This window comes from Peromyscus eremicus, chromosome 11 (genome assembly GCF_949786415.1).
Source record: "Peromyscus eremicus chromosome 11, PerEre_H2_v1, whole genome shotgun sequence".
Classification (NCBI taxonomy): domain Eukaryota; kingdom Metazoa; phylum Chordata; class Mammalia; order Rodentia; family Cricetidae; genus Peromyscus; species Peromyscus eremicus.
This window is the reverse complement of record NC_081427.1, coordinates 6,317,125-6,337,602: the sequence shown is the minus strand read 5'-3', so window position 1 is coordinate 6,337,602 and position 20,478 is coordinate 6,317,125. Positions and strand designations below refer to the sequence as shown.

Here is a 20,478-nt window from a genome sequence, read left to right as displayed (position 1 = left end):
CCCTGCTCCCATTACAAACCAGGAACAATGTACACACATCAAGAAAGTTTAAATAATTCAACAAGATACATTTACAAGGGACCGTGAAGTCCTTTTTTCCCATTGGACTCCTGGAAATATGAGTCGTAATGTTTCCTTCAGGGATAGCAACAATAGCAACCGAGGACTAGACTCTAAAACAAAACATTTCAGTAGCCATCATATATCTGTAAATGACAGGTTTATAAATAAATTTATCTGATGTCTTCAATGACTTATGTAGGGGTATATCCAAGGAACAGTTATTCCTTGTAAATGATATATTTAACTGAAAAAAAAATGGAGTCTTGCAACTCTGTAAAAGGCCTAAACCTATTAACTGCTGAGAAAGAGAGGCACACATCTCCTGTTATCATAGCTGGTTTGGTGGGACCAAGGCTGAACACCTTACTCCCTGGCATCCCAGGACCTCTTATCCTTCTCTTTCTAGGTCTAATAGTCTCACTCTGCATGATTACCTGGTTGTATAACTGTGTTGAAAAATAAAACAGCCTCTGTTTAGTTAGTGGACCTAGTAGCCAACAACCCCTTATAAAATAAGTCAATGCACTGACTCTTCCCTAAGACCAGTGGGGAATGAACTGTCCACAGTGGCTCTGGTTTGTCTAAGTTTTATCCAACTGCTCCCCTCCCCAAAACCGTTTTCATCAACAGAACTGAAACTGTTGACCTTCTATCACTGCCTGCCTCTCTGTGATGGAATTGTAGGTTTGGATTTATAAACCCAATCATGCCTCACTTCAGTGTAGAAATCTTTCCAGCACGAGCCTACACTAAACTCCAGCAAATGAATGACTTTTCTGCATAGAGTGACATTTCCCTGAGTCTTACATTACAATGTAGTCTCAACTCACCACTGGGGAATTACCAAGCTTAAGAGACTTCAACATCATAAACATCTGAGAGATGTCCTTTGACAACAATGACAAGGAGAGACCTAAAGAATTATCTCCATAATCATGTTTCAATGCAGATGGGAAAGCCCGCCTTTGCTGGATATTTGGACCTCAAATCTGTTCCTGAACCCCCTCACCCCATTCCTACACACCTGAATGCTCGGTGGCTGTTGCTTGTCTCTTCACACCTGAAGGCCCTTGTCTTTGCTCCAGAAATGTCACCAGGAAGGGCTTAGAGACAGCAAGACCTGTTTGTCAGAAAAGGGGACAAGATTGCTTAAGAGTTCTTCTACTAGGAATTGGCATGTCCTTTTTAGTACAGTGTTGATAAGAAAGAGATAATACAATAAATGATTGCAGATAAGCAGGTCTTTAAATGTTTTCTGACAGTATTACTATAGTAGAGAAATTTACAGTGTCCAGATTCTGAGTCTCATTTAAAGGGAAAACCATTAAAACTGAATTGTGAAACACTTTAATTAACAAGTCTACTCCATGCCTCATGCCATTGAGTTTCTAACAGTCCCACTAGAGTGAAGGAAACATACGTCCAACACTGACAGTTCAAACACACACACATAAAAAAGAAAAACCATCGAAATGTTTCTTAGATATGGAGCAATGTCTCTAATTTTTCTTAAGGTGAAGAATATGAAACTCACTGTTGAAAAGCACAAGCTGCCATGAGATATTGTAGAAAGCGAGGAAGCTACACGTTGATGGTGAAATAAGAATTCACTGTGGATGAGATGCTCACCCAGGAAATCAAGGTGGCTGTAATTCTCCAACATCACATCCCTGTACAAATTCCACTGAGAAGGCTCCAGGCATTCCCACTCCTCTGGAGAGAAATCAATGGCCACATCCCAGAATGACAGCATTTCCTGAAATAAAGATCAATGAATGACATCACACTTTTAATTAATTAAAACCATCAATAAGAACATAAACACCAAGATTCATCAGACTGGATAGTTCCCCAGCTAGGGTCATTTGAGATGACAGAAACATAATTGAGAAAATGCCTCCCTAAGACTGTCTTGTAGCAAAGCCTAGGTGGCATTTTTTTAGTGATTGATATGAGACAGCACAACCCATTATGGGTGATGTCCACTCTGGGCAGGTTGTCCTATATGGTATAGGAAAGCAGAATGAATGATGTGTAACAGTGTGATACGCTTGTATTATACACCACACACACACACACACACACACACACACACACACACACACACACAAAATTTCTTAGAGGAGAAAAAATGGTGAGGGAGAAGGAAATCTCAACACTTAATATGCACAATCACAAATATGAAATGAAATGAAATGAAAACACAGACTCTGATGCAGCAGCAGCCCTGGCTGAAGTCTGGGTTTCTGAATCTGTACAGAGTTCAGCAGTGAAGCCAAAGACAGTGACGAGAGATATGAGATGGAGCAGACAAGGAGAGCACCCTTGATTTCCTGAATGAGCACTGCATCTATAGTAAATTCGTATTTCACCGTCAACATGCAGAATAATACAGGAAGAACTCACCGAAAAAATAGATGTGAACGTATGAAAAAAAATCAACTACAGGACTAAGAACACTATTGGAGAACTTAAAATAGAACAGACATCTCTCTGGTCTTTAGTCATTTTTCACTTTCTGTCTTTTCTCTGACAGGTTCTGATCAATGTGTTTGTGATATTCCTAACATGTTTTCCATATATGACACCTGTTTGTCAGTGTGCTGTAGCTGAGAAACATACTGGCTGATACTATTATCTTATTTCAAAATTTTCTAACTTCAGATTTCTGTTTTTCACATCTTATTGAGTAAAGTCTCAGAATGATCTATGGGAATAGCCCTACATTATTTTTCCTTTTTATTAATACATGAAAATTATCAGCAACTTAAATATTAATGGGGTATTTTGTAATAATTTTAGGAGTAAACTTGGATCATCCTTCTCAGTTTCTGTATATTAATCTACTAAAACACTATAAATCAGGCTTCAGAAATGTACTTTACATAATGTTTACACACATCCAGCATTAGGAGGAACAGTACTGTGAGCATAGACTGCCCTCTTATCACACTGTTCCAGAGCATCTATTGTGTGGTAAGTCCCTAAGACTCCGTTTCCTGATGTCCCTGGCTGGTGGGAAAAATTGTTGTATCTCCAACTTCTGTGAGTTACATTGATAGCATGTAGCCTATCAATGTGATCAAGTGGTACTTAGCTTTCTCTGCCTGAAATAATTTCCAGTTTCACCCATATTATCACAACTGACTAGACTAGTTTGTTTTTCTGAAAAATTGTGCAATTAAAGTATATCATTCCCCCCTTCCTCATTCCCACTCCTTTCTTGTCCATCTCAAATGTATGATGTCTTTTTTAATTATTGTTAAATATATTTGTATATACATACACATAACTATATAAATACGAAAGGCTGATTCTATCCAGGTTGCCTGTATGTATGTTTTGAAGACTGACCTCTTCACACTGGATGAACAGTGAGTGGCTTCATCCTTGGGGAAGACTAATTCTCCCTCTCTCAGCAGTTCTTTGGTACACAAACTTCTTTTGGTGCAGAGTCACATGAGACTGCCATCTACAGGGTACCATGTATATTGATGTTGTCATTATTCAGTCTTATTGTTGGGTTATCACTTCTCTCCTTTGGAAGCTTGCAAAGCACCTTCTAGTACTATAAAAACTCGTCCTTAGGTTGGAGGCTCTCAGGTAAGACTCAGAACATTGTGCCTGAAGTGCATGGTGTTTTCAGCACTAGGAGGGGGTGGGGCATGCTTTCAAGACTTTGGTGCAGAGGAAAGGTCTACTCTGTAAAGAATGATTACACTGAAAATGTCTTTTAATAAAGGGCAGACTTAAGCAGCAATGAGGAGGCCAATACATCTTCAAATCACAAGCAGACCAGATAAATTTGGTGAATAGAACACCCTTTAGTTTCTCAAGGGAAAAGCAATTGAACTGTGTTGAAAGCACCTTTGTAGCATGTAGACCACGTTCCCACCTTTACAACTAAGTGAAAAAAAAACCCAGAAAACAGAGATTCCACTCTTTTAAACTATGAACTTCCAAGAGTAGGGAAATTGATGACCATGGAGAATGGCAAGAGTCCAGACAGCATGAAGATGGAAAACACTCTTCTATGAGAGAACTAGAGCAGGTCCCCAAGGGAGAACTCACTGCAAGGGTCACTCCCTAAAGGAGCCCAACTCAGTGACAAAAGGTTAAATTACATGTGAAATGTGTCAACAGAAGTTAACCACAAGTAGTTCTTAAGTCAGCAATGTGTTGATTGCATGGATTTGTCATGGCGCTCACTGTAAGAAACATGAAGTGAACCACAGAAAGTATTTCTCATGACCATGAAGTATGTTTAAATGTTTTCTGACACAGACTCTGGCTCTGAATTTGCTATGAAGCAGGGGAGGACCAGAGGGTCCTGCCTCCTCTTCACAAATGCAGAGATGACAGGAATGTGCAATAGAGTAGACTGGAGTTTCTTTTCTATCACAGGTCTGTTTACTTTAAATCAGGTAAATACGCACAGGTCTGTGAGTTCTTCCTCACCCTGACAATTTGACACCAAAGCCTGGCACTGTAACACAAGGCCATGAGACCTTTTCACCTGTTCCTTGGGACCCTGCTTCTTGACTAGCTCAACAAGCTCAAGGCCAGATCAAGACATGTTGACACAACCATTTTGGGCCAAGAAGATATCATGCCGTTTTTACAGTTAGTCCTTCCTACATTAAGGATGGAAGACCTTTTAAGGTTAAGAAAACCCAGCCCTCCCAGTGAGGCCTGGAGTCAGCTTCTCCAGTTCCTTCTTTCTGCAGAGGGTCCCTCTGTGTGTGTGGGCTGTTTGTGTGTTCTCTCACCCCCCAGTCAAAGCTTTTCTATAGCAGCTGATTCTGGCAGATCTGTCGACTGGTTCCAGAATTTCCCACCTGTGACCTTTTTCTCGTCTCAGATTTTTCCTTTCTTAATTCTTTAACTGGCAGATAAAATGAACACGATCAAGACCTCAAAGACCGTTACACTAGGCCGGCTACAGAGTTCAGGAAGGACCAGACCCCGTTTGTTCTACAGATTCTGAGAAATCTGACAGCGTCCATGTGAGAACGGTTCAGCTAGAGAAGCATGCTTCCCCACCAAAGCTGCTCACTGAGCTCCCAGCTCCACCTCAGGAGCAGGCAGTCAGCGGACCATCATTAGTTTGCAATCCCGGTCTTTGCGCTACCAGGCACCTCTCCTGTCCCAGAAGCCCAAGCCGGATTGGGCTGTCAAGTGGTGTCCTAAGGAAACCATCACCCAGGGCGCAGTCCCTATCACCCTCACCTCAGCCCTGACCTGCAATCTCACATCACCCAGCCGGTTCAGCACAGCACCTCCAAGGCAGCTTCTTCTGCCCTCCCACCCAGCCCAGGTCCGCTCCCTCCAAGTCGGACCCCCGAACCCCGCACAGTGCCTGAGGCTGCGCTGCACCCTGGACCAACCTCCATGTCAGAGACGAAACAGGACTGTAGAGCCGGCAGGACTCTCGCCCAAGTTTGAGGAAGACGCACCTGTACAAAAACGAAAGCTCAGTTGGAATTTCCTGGACGGCTCCTTGTGATGTCACAATCGCATGAACTACATATCCCAGAATTCTGTGCAGGCGTTTACCTGGAAGTCTAGAGTGTGGTTCTTTTGTCGTCGTCCCCTCCCCCCCCCCCCCCCCCCGTTCTTGAATTTGTACTCTGCTCTCTGTTGTCTTTACTCCCGTAGTTAGCCTACGTTAAAGCTCTTGACTCTAATGTAGACTTTGTCTTAATACACAGTACTAGAAATAAATAATCTTGGTTCCTCTGTATTGAACCTCTGTGTGAGCCATAACATAGATGAGACTCCGAGTTTGTGTGTGAACTTTGGAACCCCATATAGTGAAGTTAGTTTGGTCAGGGACACAGAGAGCATACAAAGCATTGAACAAAAGTCCAACCCCCTAACATTTATTTGCAACAAACTCCCATAATCCATCGCGGGATTTTTCCACCAATCCTTAAATCCCTTGTAAATCTTTCAGATGTTAAAATACATAAGAAATTCAGCTTTAGTGGGAACAGTACTAGGATTTTACCAATATCAACCTGGCTTTTCACAAACTCACGTACACATACACTGCTATTAGTTCATGCTTGTGTCCCCTGCTCCCATCCCACCTGGAGGGATACGGTCCCTGTCTCAAGTGTGTGTAATGACCACTCGCCCATTATTGGAATTCCCTCTTGTTTGATCAGTCTTCTTCGATTTCCTTTGCCTTCTGATACTGAAATTCTTTCTACGAGAAAGTATTTTGAAAGTCATGAACTTACCTTTGTTTCTCAAAATCTGGACACAGAAATGCTGATTTCTAAAATACAAAGATATCAGAAGTATCGAATAATCTTATTGAAATTTGACAATCAAATACGTTACTATGCACCTTAACCTCTACTCTGGCAGCTTCAGATAGTTCCACTTTCGTCTCTTACTAGGAAAGGCAATCCATTCTCAATGTCCACTTAGACTCTAATAGTTGCCAGGATGCAATTAGTTATCTCAGATACTTCTCCTCATGAGTTCACAAGATTTTGATGAACCTTTTAATAGTGTCCAGTTACCTTAAAGCAACCCAGTGCAAGATGCAGCCTGGAAACTGGCCTGCTTTGCTGCACTTACATCCTGAGGTGAGGGAGGCCAGAAAGGACTGCCTGTGGTGCCTTCAGTAGGCTCCCAAGGAGAAGCTGCCATGTTGGCAGTGGTGGAGCATCCATTTTGCACTTCTTTACCCTTCTGAAACCCCAGGCAACCAGTAGCTTAACCAGCCAGAGAGGCCAAGCCCCAATTCATAGTGGCTATGGGGTGTGGGGCCTCCTTTTCTATACTAAAGGGTGAGCTGTGTGGTTCTCCAGTTAGAGAAGCTATACCGGGTCCAAATACTTTCCCTTTCTAAGGTTTCTCAGCCTGCTTTCTCTAACTGTGATAGGGTATTCCTTGTCCTTGAAATTCCTTTGCCTCATGCCTATGGTCTGCCTTGGTTTCTGCCCGAATAAGCCTGGCTACTCTTGTTTATGTTTCTACTTTTCCATTATAAAAAAAAAAAAAAAAAAAAAAAAAACAATTGTCTTTTGTGTATGGACAACATTACAAATTTATTTGCCTGTAGAGGCTCCAGAGGAGATGCGGTATAATCAGGACATTCTGATACAGCCTAAGTGACTTCATGGCCCACTTCTTTTAGTTACTTTCAAAACTTTGATTTTTTTAAGAAGGCTCTCGGAATCTCTTTTCCTGAGGCAACCTGTCATTTGACAAAGATTAACAACCAGTTACTTAAGCAGGGCCTGATCATTGGAGCAGACGTTACAGGGGAGACGAGCAGCAGACATTCAGCAAGTCTTTCCCCTTACATCCTTATGGTGTCACATGATGAACCTGCAATTTACTCTGATAGGGTCTGTGTCTCATCCAAGGGAAATGGTGCTACTTGAGCCTTGGGGCGTCCTGTCATCTAAGAGGATTGTAAAATTAACACCTTTAGCACTAGCACTCTATTTCCCAAACTAGGATTTTTTAAAAAAATATAATTACACTTGTTTTTTAATTTTATGTCATATTAAACTACGTTTAAACTTGTTTTGAGGTATGTGCTCTGGAATGTACTTCAATAGCATATACAGAAGACTATAGAATGAGAGACATAATGGGATTCCCCTTCCTATCTCGTCTCTGTAAATAAATTTCATTCGTACTTAGCATGACTAGAAACACAATTTTGGGCACAATAGAAACATTTAATCATTTATAAGTCAGTGATTGTTAATGTTTAGGTTAATTACCATGTATTAACAATTTTCAGTAAATTAATAGATTTGAGATTGAGGTGACTTTTTCAGGTGTGTAAAGTAAGACCTGCACCTACAATGTTTCATACTTGATGATCACATATCCACTAATCAAATACATCCTTTCTGCTGAGTGAGTGCATGTGGCTTGGATCCTTATTTCAATATGGTTCCAAGTTTCTATGACGTGACAGTTGGATTTATAAGAAACACTGTTCTGAAATGAAAGGAAATGATACATTCTTTATTCTGGAACCAAATATAACTGAAAATGTGTTCTGTTAGCATTTCCTGGGGAGAAAAAGACTAATGCCCATTCATCCCAGATTGTTACCAATGCAGACCATTTCACCAAAGTCCAACATGGTGAGAAATATGAGTCTATGGAACTTCTTATACACTCAGGGGAGATGTTATTACAGGAGCTTGGGTAACACCACAGGGAAAAATAACAGTAAATACCACAGCCCAGATCTCAGATTCAGGACACCCAGTGGACAAAGTTATGACATGGTAAAGGTTTCATGGAACAATTATAGTTACAGAAGAAAAAGACTCAGTAATCAAGGCAAGTTTTAAACACACTGCTTGAACAAACCGATGGGAGGTTACAGCAAAGAGAAGTCTCTACTGTTCTCTGATGACATTCTCAGCATTTGGGCTGTTGGAAGTTAGAGGTTCCTGCTGTGGGATGGTCTGTATGTCAAATGTGTTGTTGATTGGTCAACAAATAAATCACTGATTGGTCAGTGGCCAGGCAGGAAGTATAGGCGGGACTAACAGAGAGGAGAATTGAGAGAACAGGAAGCTGGGTGAAGGAGACACTGCCAGCCGCCATCAGGACAAGGAAGATGTAAAGTACCGGTAAGCCACAAGCCATGTGGCAAAGTAAAGATTAATAGAAATGGGCTAAATATAAGAGTAAGAGCTAGACAATGACAGGCCTGAGCTAATGGCCAAGCAGTTTAAATAATATAAGAGTTTGTGTGTTTATTTTATAAGTGGGCTCTGGGACTGGCGGGACTTGGTGGCGGGAGCTGGAGAAAAATTCTCCAGCTACAGGTTCCTGTTGACATTCAAAATAATTAATAATTATTAAGTCTTTAATAATTAACAATCCTCCATTATGGATTCATTTGAATTGGATTAAGATCTGAATGATTAGCAAATATTGTTTAACATACTTCACACACTCAGGGAGTTTTATTCAGAATGAGTCATTTGATGTGTCTTAAGGTCTGAACAAGTAAACTTTTTAAGCCATTTGTAGGATTTCTCTCCTGTATGAACTATCATGTGTCGAGTAAGGCTATAAAGATTAACAAAGGCTTTGCTACACTCTGCACACTTGTAGGGATTGTCTTCAGTGTGAATTGCTTGATGTCGTCCAAGACATGAAGATGAGGAAAAACATTTGCCACACTCAGTACACTGGTAGCATTTCTGTCTAGTATGAACTCTCTTGTGTCTCCTAAGGGCTGAGTGATAACGAAAGGCTTTGTGACATTCTTCACACTTGTGTGGTTTCTCTCCAGTGTGAACTGTTTGATGTTCCTGAAGGCTAGCAGAACAGGAAAACCTTTTGCCACATTCTACACACTTATAGGGATTGTCTTCAGAATGGAACGTTTGATGTCGTCTAAGGGATGAAGATGAGCAAAAACGTCTGCCACACACTTCACACTTGTAGGGATTGTCTTCAGAGTGAATTGTTTGATGTCGTCTAAGGCATGAAAATGAGGAAAAACATTTGCCACATTCTTCACACTTGTACGGTTTCTCTCCACTATGAACTGTCTTGTGTATCCTAAGAGCTGAGTGATAACGAAAGGTTTTGTGACATTCTTCACACTTGTATGGTTTCTCTCCAGTGTGAATTGTGTGATATTCCTGAAGGCGTGCATTACATTCTTCATACTTGTAGGGATTTTCTCCACAATGAATTCTTTGATGTTGCTTAAGGAATGAGGGATAGCAAAAGGATTTGCCACATTCTTCACACTTGTAGGGTTTTTCATCTGTATGATTTTTCTGGTGTATAAAAAGTGATGAGCGAGTATTAAAGGTCTTATGACATTCCTTACACATATAGGGTTTGTTTCCAGTATGAAGTCTCTGGTGTATAGAGAGGGTTTTTTGAGAACTAAGGGCCTTTCCACATTCTTCACACTTGTAGGGCTTCTCTCCAGAATGAATTCTTTGATGTTGCTTCAGCATTGAAAGATAATGAAATAATTTGCCACATTTTTCACACTTGAAGGTTTTTTCATCAGTATGATTTTTCTGGTGTATAAAAAGTGATGCACGAGTATTAAAGGTCTTATGACATTCTTTACATGTGTAGGGTTTGTCTCCAGTATGAAGTCTCTGGTGTATGGAAAGTGTTTTGTGAGAACTAAGGGCCTTACCACATTCCTCACACCTGTAAGGTTTCTCCCCTGTATGAATTTTCTGACGTTGAATAAGGAGTGATTTACAATCAATGACCTTGTTGTAATTGTTACAATCACTGGGTGTTGTTCCTGTTGAGCAAAAGTTGAGATATGATCAAAAACTAGGAAATATTGTTTATACTAATAAGGCTTATCTTTAAATTAGAATCATTTTACTAACAGAAATAAGCCCATTAAACAATACAGATGAAAAATGGCTGAAAAAGCCGGGCGGTGGTGGCGCACGCCTTTAATCCCAGCACTTGGGAGGCAGAGCCAGGCGGATCTCTGTGAGTTCAAGGCCAGCCTGGGCTACCAAGTGAGTGCCAGGAGAGGCGCAAAGCTACACAGAGAAACCCTGTCTCGAAAAACCAAAAAAAAAAAAAAAAAAAAAGAAAAATGGCTGAAAAAAAACAATGACATTATAAAGTAGTCAAGCCTAAAAGATAAAGTTAATTGTGATTATGTGAGATTGGACCAACATCAAAATATACAATTATTATCTTAAGTATAGAGTTTTATTTTAGAAGATACAAAAGATATACTGCATAACAAGTAGACTGTCTGGAGCAATATTAAATAATATAGCCTAAGGATTTAGGACAGTACTTTATGTTTTATTATTGTTAACTAGAAAATTTATTCCTGAAATATATCAAGTCATAACAAAAAATTCAGGTTCACTGGTGAATAACAGAAATTTTGCTGAGGATTTTGTCAATGAACAGGTAAAAAAATTTCTTTGTTTCTTTGTTTTTGTTTTTTTGAGACAGGGTTTCTCTCTGTAGCCCTGGCTATCCTGGAAATTGCTATGTGGATGAGGCTAGCCTCCAGCACAGAGATGCACCTACCTCTGCCTCCCAAGTGCTGAGACTAATGTAATGGGGTAGCAGGCCTTGTGATAATTTACCTGTTTCTAAGATTTATTTATTTACAAGATTAAATAACCAGTGAGCACTGAATGGAGATAGACAATGAACACGGCATAAAAATGGGAGACTCAGCCAGGTGGTGGTGGCACATGCCTTTTATCGCAGCACTCGGGAGGCAGAGGCAGGCGGATCTCTGTGAGTTCAAGGCCAGCCTGGGCTACAGAGCGAGTTCCAGGATAGGCTCCAAAGCTACACAGAGAAACTCTGTCTTGAAAAACCAAAAAAACAAAACAAAACAAAAAACAAACAAACAAAAAAACCCCAAAAACCCAAAAAACAAAAGGGAGACTCAGGTTTTCCCTGTGAAAGGAAAATTCACAAAACCAGAGTTATTAGATTTTTTTTTTTTTTTTTTTTTTTTTTTTGGTTTTTTGAGACAGGGTTTCTCTATGTAGCTTTGCGCCTTTCCTGGAACTCACTTGGTAGCCCAGGCTGGCCTCGAACTCACAGAGATCCGCCTGGCTCTGCCTCCCGAGTGCTGGGATTAAAGGCGTGCGCCACCACCGCCCGGCTTCTATTAGATATTTTTATCTTACACTGTCTTGATGTGTTTTATCCACCCACCAAATATATAGGGTACATAAAACAAATGATTATAGGCAATGCACACATCTAAGTAACAATACGCCATAACAAATTACACGGTAAAAAAAATCCTCCAACCCACAAAATTCTGAAAGCTTATTGATGAGCTATTAAACACATTCTCCTAGTTGCAGATGGTTTTTATCTTTGAAAATATATCCACAAAGGGCATGCATTTTAAATCCTTATTTTGGAGGATGTAATAGGAAAAAAAATTAGAAAATTTTCATCATTCACAAAGAACTCTGATGGGATGACATTCATTAACATGAGTGTAAGTGATACAAAAAAACTTAGGTGTGAACTTACTGTATTCCAATGGCTTCACCCTGAGGGTGAAGAAGAGGCTTGTAGAAAAGTGTACTGACTTTCATGCATTTCTTACATTACAATGTAGACTCAAAAAAAAAAAAAAGGAAAAACCTTGGAAATACATAGCTCACCATTGGGGAATTACCAAGCTTAAGAGACTTAAACCATCATAAACATCTGAGAGAAGTGCTTTGACAAGAGAAAATGGAGAGACCTAAAGAATTATCTCCACATCAACAGTTTTCAACGCACATGTGAAAGCCTGTCTTTCTGTTGGAGATTTAGACCTCAATTCTGCCTAAACCCCTCTTCCCTACCCACCTGGGTGCATGGTGCCAGAGGGCTGTATCTTCCCATCCCAAGGCCCTTGCTTTTGCTCCAGAAATGTCACCAGGCGTGGCTTAGAGACAGCAAGACCTGTTGTAGGCAGAGAGAACAAGATGGTTGAAGTGTTCTTCTACTGGGAATTGACATGTCCCTCCCAGTACACTGTTGGTAAGGAAAGATGATGGAATAAATGACTGCAGACAATCAGTTCCTTAAATGTTTTCTCACAGGACCACTACTGTACATGAAGCAATGTACAATGTCCAGATACTGAGTCTCATATATAGAAAAAAACCATTAAAACTGAATTGTGAAACACTTTAATTAACAAGTTTGCTCCAGCCTCATGCCATGGAATTGCTAAGAGTCCCACTGGAGTGACTACTGAATGAAATATACATATATATATATATGACACTAATAGTTTAGACAGTGGAATGTTTCTTAGTTATGGAGCAACCTCTCTAATTTTTCGGTAAATGAAGGATATGAAAATGGCTGTTGAAATTCTCCCATGAGATACCATACAAAGTGAGGAAGCTACATGTTGATGGTGGAATAAGAATTCACTGTGGATGAGAGCCTCACCAAGGAACACGAGGTTGCTGTAATTCTCCAACATCACATCCCTGTACAAATTCCACTGAACAGGCTCCAGGCATTCCCACTCCTCTGGAGAGAAATCAATGGCTACATCCCAGAATGACAGCATTTCCTGCAATAAAAACCAATGAATGATATCACACTTTTAATTAATTAAAGCTATTAATTATTATATAAATACCAAGATTCATGGGGATGGACAGTTTTCCTTGACACTAGCTAGCATCATTTGAGAAGAGAGAAACATAGTAGAGAAAATGCCTCTTTAAGACTGTACTGTAGGCAAGCCTAGGTGGCATTTTCTTAATTAGTGATTGATATGACACAGCACAGCCCATTATGGGTGGCGCCCACCCTGGGCAGGCAGTTGTATATGGTGTAGGAAAGCATTCTGGACAAGTCAGTAAGCAGTGTTCTTCTGTATCCTCTGCTCCAGTTCTTGCCTCAGGTTCCTGCCTTGAACTGTTACCTGAAGTTGTAGCCTAAAATCAACCCTTTCTTCTCCAAGCTGTCTTTCATCATGGTCTTCATCACAGCACTAGAAACCCTAACACAGGTATCATGTGCCTGTGGACACAAATCTAGATCTTTCACAGGGTGAAAGAGAGCTAAAAATGTTTCTTACATAGGCGAGTAATATTCCTCAGACATGTCTGAGGTGGTCACATAATCTCACACTGTACCCGTCTTCAAAGAAACACAAGTTAAAAGATCCTATAAACCCAGTTGGACACGATCCAACTAAGACAGATAAAATGTAAAATGAATGCATCCAAAAAAGAACATTCATTTAGTGTCATACGCTACTATACACCACACATACATACATTTCTCACAGAAGAACGTCATAGTGAGGAAGAACATACTTTTCAACACTTAAGTGTAATCATGAACATGAAATGCAATGAAAATACAAACTTTGATGCAGTGGCTCGGGCTGTTGTCCTGGTTTCTGGATGTCGACAGAGTTCAGTAATGAAGCAGAGACATGAGATTGAGCAGGCAAAAGGTAAACTAATAAAGGAAGAACCACAGGCTAAAGACAATTTAAGTATTTGAACATTTTTTTTCTTCTTCTTTTTTTGCTTTTTCAAGACAGAGTTTCTCTGCATAGTTTTGGTGCCTGTCTTGGATCTCACTTTGTAAACCAGGCTGGCCTTGAACTCACAGAGATCCACCTGGCTCTGCCTCCCGAGTGCTGGGATGAAAGGTGTGCACCACCACTGCCCAGCTTTGAACATATTTTTTTAAAACTGCAAGAAAAGGACTAACAAGTGAGAATTTAAAATAGAGTAGACATCACTCGATCTTTTAGTCACTTTCCTTTTCTACCTTCTCTGACAGGTAGTAACTGACACGTTAATGATATTCCTAGAGCATGTTCTGCACATATATACCTGTGTATCAGCGTGCTGCAGCTGAGAAATACAATTGCTGATGCTGTTTCCTTATTTCAAATTTTCAAAGTTAATAATTATTTTTTCATATCTTATTGAGTAGAGTCACAGAATGACCTATGAGAACAGCCATACATTATTTTACCTTTTTAATTAATGTATTAAAATTATTAGCAATATGTGTATGAATGTGTTATTTTGTAATAATTTCATAGGTAAGGTTTGGATTGTCTTTCTCAATTATGGTATGGTCAGCTCCTCAAACACTGTCTTCCAGGCTTCTGAAAAGTACACTACATAAAGTTTACACCCATCCAGTATCGGGACAACAGTACTGGGGGCTTCTCCTCCTACCACACTGTCCCAGAGCATCCATTTTCTTCAAGAAGTCCCCAAGCCTTGGTTTACTGACGTCACTGGTCAATGGAAAAAAACATTACATCTTGAACTTCTGTGAGTTACAATTTTTTACATTTAACATGTTGATGAGATCATGTGTTATTTAGCTTTATCTGCCTGAAAATCACCAATATTGCACCAACTGACATGACTTTATTTTCTCTAAAAAAATATTGAATTAAACTGTAAGTACATCATTTCCCCTCTATCTCCTCATTACAACTTCTCTCATGTCCCCCGACAGTCAATCTTAAATATATGATGTATTCTTCTCTAATTATTATTGTTACACACACACACAAACACAGAGCACATAAATATATAAATACATCTACACATACCTATATCAATCTGAATGGCCGATTCTGTTCAGTATGGCCTGTCTGTATGTTTTGAGGACTGACCACTTGTTCCTGGATGAATAATGATTCAGCTCATCCCTAGGGAAGACTAATTCTCTCTCTCTCTTAGCAGTTCTTAGGTGCTATACTTCTTTGTTTACCCAGCAAATTGCCCCCCTGCAGGGTATCATGTGAAACTGTCATTGTTCAGGGCTTGTTTAGGCAGCCATGTTGTTGGGGTATCATGGATGCAGCTTCCCTTCACTTTCTAGAAGGCACAACCTCACAGCAGACTTCCTGGACCTCTGGCTCTCATAATCAATATGACCCCTCTGCAGAGATATTCCCAGAGCCTTGTGTGCAGGAACTGTGGTGCAGGGTATCTTCTGGGTCACAGCACCACAAGACAATTGTTCTCTGCACTTTGTAAATTTTAGTCTTCTGTATTGCTCTTTGTGCTGCAGAAAGAAGCACCTTTGATGAGTAGTAACAGCTATACATCAGTGTAGGTCTAAGGAGAAGTATTTGGAGTGCAGTTAGGGATTATGACAGTTTAGTGGCATTAGTGTGTTCTCCTCTACGATTTAAGACCTAACATGTCATCAGAGGCAGCTCCAAGCATTATGTAGGTCTCCTGTCCACTCTAAGTCCCTTTGACAGCTGCTGCTAATGCAAAGGTGTGAGAGGCACTGGGGCACCTTTAGAGATATCATGCTATACTGGTCATGGCTGTGGTTCACGGGCATAACAACTACACAGGACTATTTACAGCTTGTCTCCCTTGGAGCTTGCAAAGCACCTTCCAGCACTGAGCAAACTCACCCTTAGGCAGGAGACCTTCAGGTCACAACCAACTCAAATCATCTGAGTTTGTGTCAGCATTGGGAGGAGGGAGTAGCTATTGTCACAAGACCTTTGGTACAGCAGAAATATATACTCTGTAAAGAGTGACTACATGGAATCCTGTCCTTAAATAAAGGGCAGAGTTAAGTAGCAACTAGGACAACACATCTCCAGGTCACAAGCTAACTGAAGAAAATTGGTGACTAGAACACCCAGTAATTTCTCAAAAGAAAAGCAAATGAACCATGTTGAAAGCTTCTTTGTAGCTAGTGGAGTACGTTTCTACCTTTACAAGAAAAGGGGAAAAAACCACAGATGAGACTCTTTTTAACTATATGATCACCAAGAGCAGGGGAAAATAGTCACTGTGGAGAATGGAAAGAGCCCTGAGCAGAGTGAAGATGGAAACATACTTCTGTGAGAGAAATATTGTAGGTCCCCAATGGAGAACTAACTGCAAAGATCACTGACTGTGTTGCCCAGCACTGTCTACCACCATTCCATGAGGAAATGTCTGCTGTCTTGAGGTCAATCTCCTATGAGATGCTGTGGGTGGAGGGCAGTGCACCTGTAAACAGGATAGTATTTAGTAGGAATTTTATCCAGTAAAACTAATGGCAACCATTTCAAGGGAACGTGAGCCTGGCAAAATTCACTTTCTATGGAGAAGTACAAATAATGTCATTCATTAGAAATTGCTAACACTCTCACTATAATTGGGAGGCAGAAATCTGTAGTCCACTTGAATAGAGACTGGTCCTAGTGTCAAGCCTAGAACAACAGAATCGACAGAGTAGATACATTAAGAACTGCTGCATCTCCTGTCAGTATCCTCAGAGACACCTTTTCAGAGAGTCAGACAAAACTGACGATTGGTGGAAAGTCCTCCCACATGCAAAGGGAGGACTGGATTCCTGATCAGGTTCCTAACAGTAGTGACCTTCCATTCAAAGCAGCCTATCTACTGATTACATGACATAGTGCTCAAAATACAAACTACATACGTGTGGCATGAAAGTCATTAATTGATGATTTAATCCACCATGTCTTGCAACATATGACTCAGAAAATGGAATAAACCATGAAAAAATATGGGAGGCTAAATGTAGTATCTGCTTTGGAAACATGAATTACATATTATAACTTTAATTTCAGAATACTATCACAAGCTTTGCCTTTTACATTAGATGTCTAGATGTACTTGTGGATTGTAATAGTACATATATGGTTCTGAGTCTTCTGAAAGCACCAGAAAGTAGAGTGTATGCAAAAAAGATTTGGGACATGCACCTTCATAGATGTGACTTAATTTTCTATAGATAATGAAAATACAACAATGGAATGCAGATTGTCAAAGAGATGACGCTGACCATGTGACCACACACACCATTCAATTCAAAATATGCTGCTGCATTTGATGACGACTATGGAGGACACTATGAAACACACAAATATAACCAAAAATGACAACGTAATTAATGAAAATCTGTGCTGCTCAAGTTTATCCCTTGCATGTTTGACCCCTGTTCAAAGCTTTTGCAATGGCTCCCCATGGCCTCAGACATACTCATATAGATCAATGGACAGGAACTGAATGTCTTCACCCAGCACACCTCCCCTCCAGAGTTTTCCAGATATGACAAGTCTAACACAGCAAGGTTTATGCATGAGTTGTAAACACAAGGAACTCCCTCCCTCACACTGACATTAGAATACAATGAAAGAAGCCTGGGAGAAAAGAGACAGGACTGCTCAACAAGGGGAACTGGACTGGACCTGTGAAGAGCAGGAACCAGCATTAGCACTTTGCTTTACTGGTTGGATATGTCAGTGCCCATGTGAAGGACAGGGAGGAAGTGATTTTGTTCTGGTTAACTGTAGGAAGCATCTGCACACAGTGGAACCTCTGGTGGAAGGACAGGGGAAGGCATCCCAGCTGCAGCTGCAGAAAAAGACCCAGGAATGTAACCACAGCAGCCACATCAGTCAAGAACTGCAGAATGGAAATGAAGAAATAATGGAGTCTCAGATTAGATATGAAAGGAGCAAATTGGAAGAAGTCAGTGAAACCAGAAGAAATCAGCATCAGGTCATGACAGTAACTAACACAGATTAATATCCAAAAAGAATGAACAATCACTACACACAGGAATATTTAAGCAAGGCACTGAGAATTCTTCCTCACAGAGTAAATGCAAATAAGTATGTAATCACTAAAATTTAATGTTTTTAACAAAAATATCTCAGTGACAAAAGTTTAAATTACATGTGTAATGTGTCAACAGCAGTTAACCACAAGTAGTTCTTAAGTCAGCAAAGTGCTGATTGCATGGATTTGTCATGGCGCTCACTGTAAGAAACATGAAATGAACCAGAGAAAGTATTTCTCATGACCATGAGGTATGTTTAAATGTTTTCTGACACAGACTCTCGCCTTGAATTTGCTATGAAGCAGAGGAGGACCAGAGGTCCTGCCTCCCCCTCACAAATGCAGAGATGACAGGGATGTGTAATACAGTAGACTGGAGTTTTTCTATCACAGGTCTGTTTGCTTTAAATCACATGAATACACACAGTCTGTGAGCTCTTCCTCACCCTGCCAACTTGACACAAAAGCCTGGCACTGGAACACAAGGCCATGTGAGCTTTTCACCTGTTCCTAGACATCCTGCTTCTGGACTAGCTCCACAAGCTCAAGGCCAGATCAAGACATGTTGACACAACCACTGTGGTCCACCCTACAGAAGAGTGAGGAAGACCTTTCAAAGGTAAAGAAAACCCAGCCCTCAAGGTGAGGCTTGGCATCACTTTCTCCAGTTCCCTATCTTCCTGCAGAAGATGCCTCGGTCTGTGCGTGCTATGTGTTCTCCCACCCTTAGTCAAAGCTTTTCTACAGCAGCCGATTCTGGCAGATCTGTCTGCTGTGTTCCAGAATTTCCCACCTGTGACCTTTTAAGACTTGGATTTTTCCTTTCTTAATTTTTTAACTGGCACATAAGATGAACACGATCAAAACCTCAAGACCGTTACACTAGGCCGGCTACAGAGTTCAGGAAGGACCAGACCCCGTTTGCTCTACAGATTCTGAGAAATCTGACAGCGTCCATGTGAGAATGGCGCAGCTAGAGAAGCATGCTTCCTCACCAAAGCTGCTCAGTGAGCTCCCAGCTCCACCTCAGGAGCAGGCAGTCAGCGGACCATCATTAGTTTGCAATCCTGGACTTTGCACTATCATCTACTCCGCGCTACCAGGCAGCTCTCCTGTCCCAGAAGCGCGGCGGACTCGAGCTTCACGTGGCGTCCTAAGGAAACCATAACTCAGGGTGCAATCCCTATCACCCTCTCCTCCGGCCTGACCTGCAACCTCACGTGACCCAGCCAGTTCAGCACAGCACCTCCAAGGCAGCTTCTTCCGACCTCCCACCCAGGTCCGCTCCCTCCAAGACGGACGCCCGCACCCCGCACAGTGCCTGAGGCTGCGCTGCACCCTGGACCAACCTCCATGTCAGAGACGCAAGAGGAATGTAGAGCAGGGCAGGACTTTTGCCAAACTTTGAGGGAGACTCACAAGTGTAGATCAAAAGCCAGACTGGGATTTCCTGCATGGCTCCCAGTGATGTCACTGTGCCGCAGACTACATTTCCCAGAAGTCTGTGCGAAAGAATTCCCGGAACCCAGGTATGGAGATTTCTAGAGTTGCTGGATTTGTCTGGCTGCCTGGGAAGAAGAAGCAGAGTTAGCAGGACAGCCATAGGGAGTGAGGCTGGTGTTCACTTCCAGATCCACAACACTAGATTATTAATGTGAATCGAGCCTTTGACAGAAATATTAGCCTTGTAAGTTTTCTTGTCCATATACTGTGATTTTAATATTACTACAGTGTTTAAAAATCACATTGACTCAGTTTTACTTTAAAATAACCAAGCAATACACTAATGTAGGACTGAGAAGTATCTTTTAAAGATGATTTTGAAACCAGCCGTCCTATGTCTGACCGTGCTCCTCCCTGCTGAGTGGTTACTTGACAAATGGACCTGGGATGAAAGGCTTGACTGGGAAATTTAAAGAGACTCTGTATCTATGTAAAAAGGGAAAGTCGAAACAAAGACAAGTTCAAGCAGTTAGGTATAATGTCGGCTTTGTCCTCACAATCATTCCTACAAATACATGAAGAAATAATCCTTCTTCCTCTATACTGACACTCTGTGTGAGCCATTCATGGATCTGACTCCATGGCTTGGAAAACAGTTTTTTGTTAACATTGGAATCCCTACAGTGTAGAAGGTGGTGCTGGACAGAGACAGTATAATTACTGAACAAAGTGAAATGTCCACCTCTCTGACACTTACTTGCAAAGATCTCCCATTATCCATCTCAGGAGTTTTCCACCTGTACTTCTTTCCCTTGATAATTTTCAACTAGTAATCTCTGTAAGCCATTTAGTTTTTGTGAGAGCTCTACTAGAATTTTACCAGTGTCTCCATGGT

At 41.0% G+C, this 20,478-nt stretch overlaps 1 protein-coding gene across 1 annotated transcript in view; it reads right to left on the bottom strand.

The window, feature by feature from the left end:
• LOC131921986 (zinc finger protein 595-like) overlaps window positions 1–20,478 on the bottom strand; it is a 32,087-nt gene that overhangs the window by 8,783 nt on the left and 2,826 nt on the right. Inside the window, exons 3-10 of the mRNA XM_059276727.1 lie at window positions 19,490–19,708; window positions 12,997–13,123; window positions 12,403–12,498; window positions 9,027–10,342; window positions 6,309–6,346; window positions 5,372–5,519; window positions 1,693–1,819; window positions 1,088–1,183 (exon numbers count right to left, since the gene is read on the bottom strand). Of these exons, the coding sequence (XP_059132710.1) occupies window positions 1,088–1,183; window positions 1,693–1,819; window positions 5,372–5,519; window positions 6,309–6,346; window positions 9,027–10,342; window positions 12,403–12,498; window positions 12,997–13,123; window positions 19,490–19,495 (1,954 nt within the window). The 5' untranslated portion in view covers window positions 19,496–19,708. The remainder of the gene's footprint in view (window positions 1–1,087; window positions 1,184–1,692; window positions 1,820–5,371; window positions 5,520–6,308; window positions 6,347–9,026; window positions 10,343–12,402; window positions 12,499–12,996; window positions 13,124–19,489; window positions 19,709–20,478) is intronic.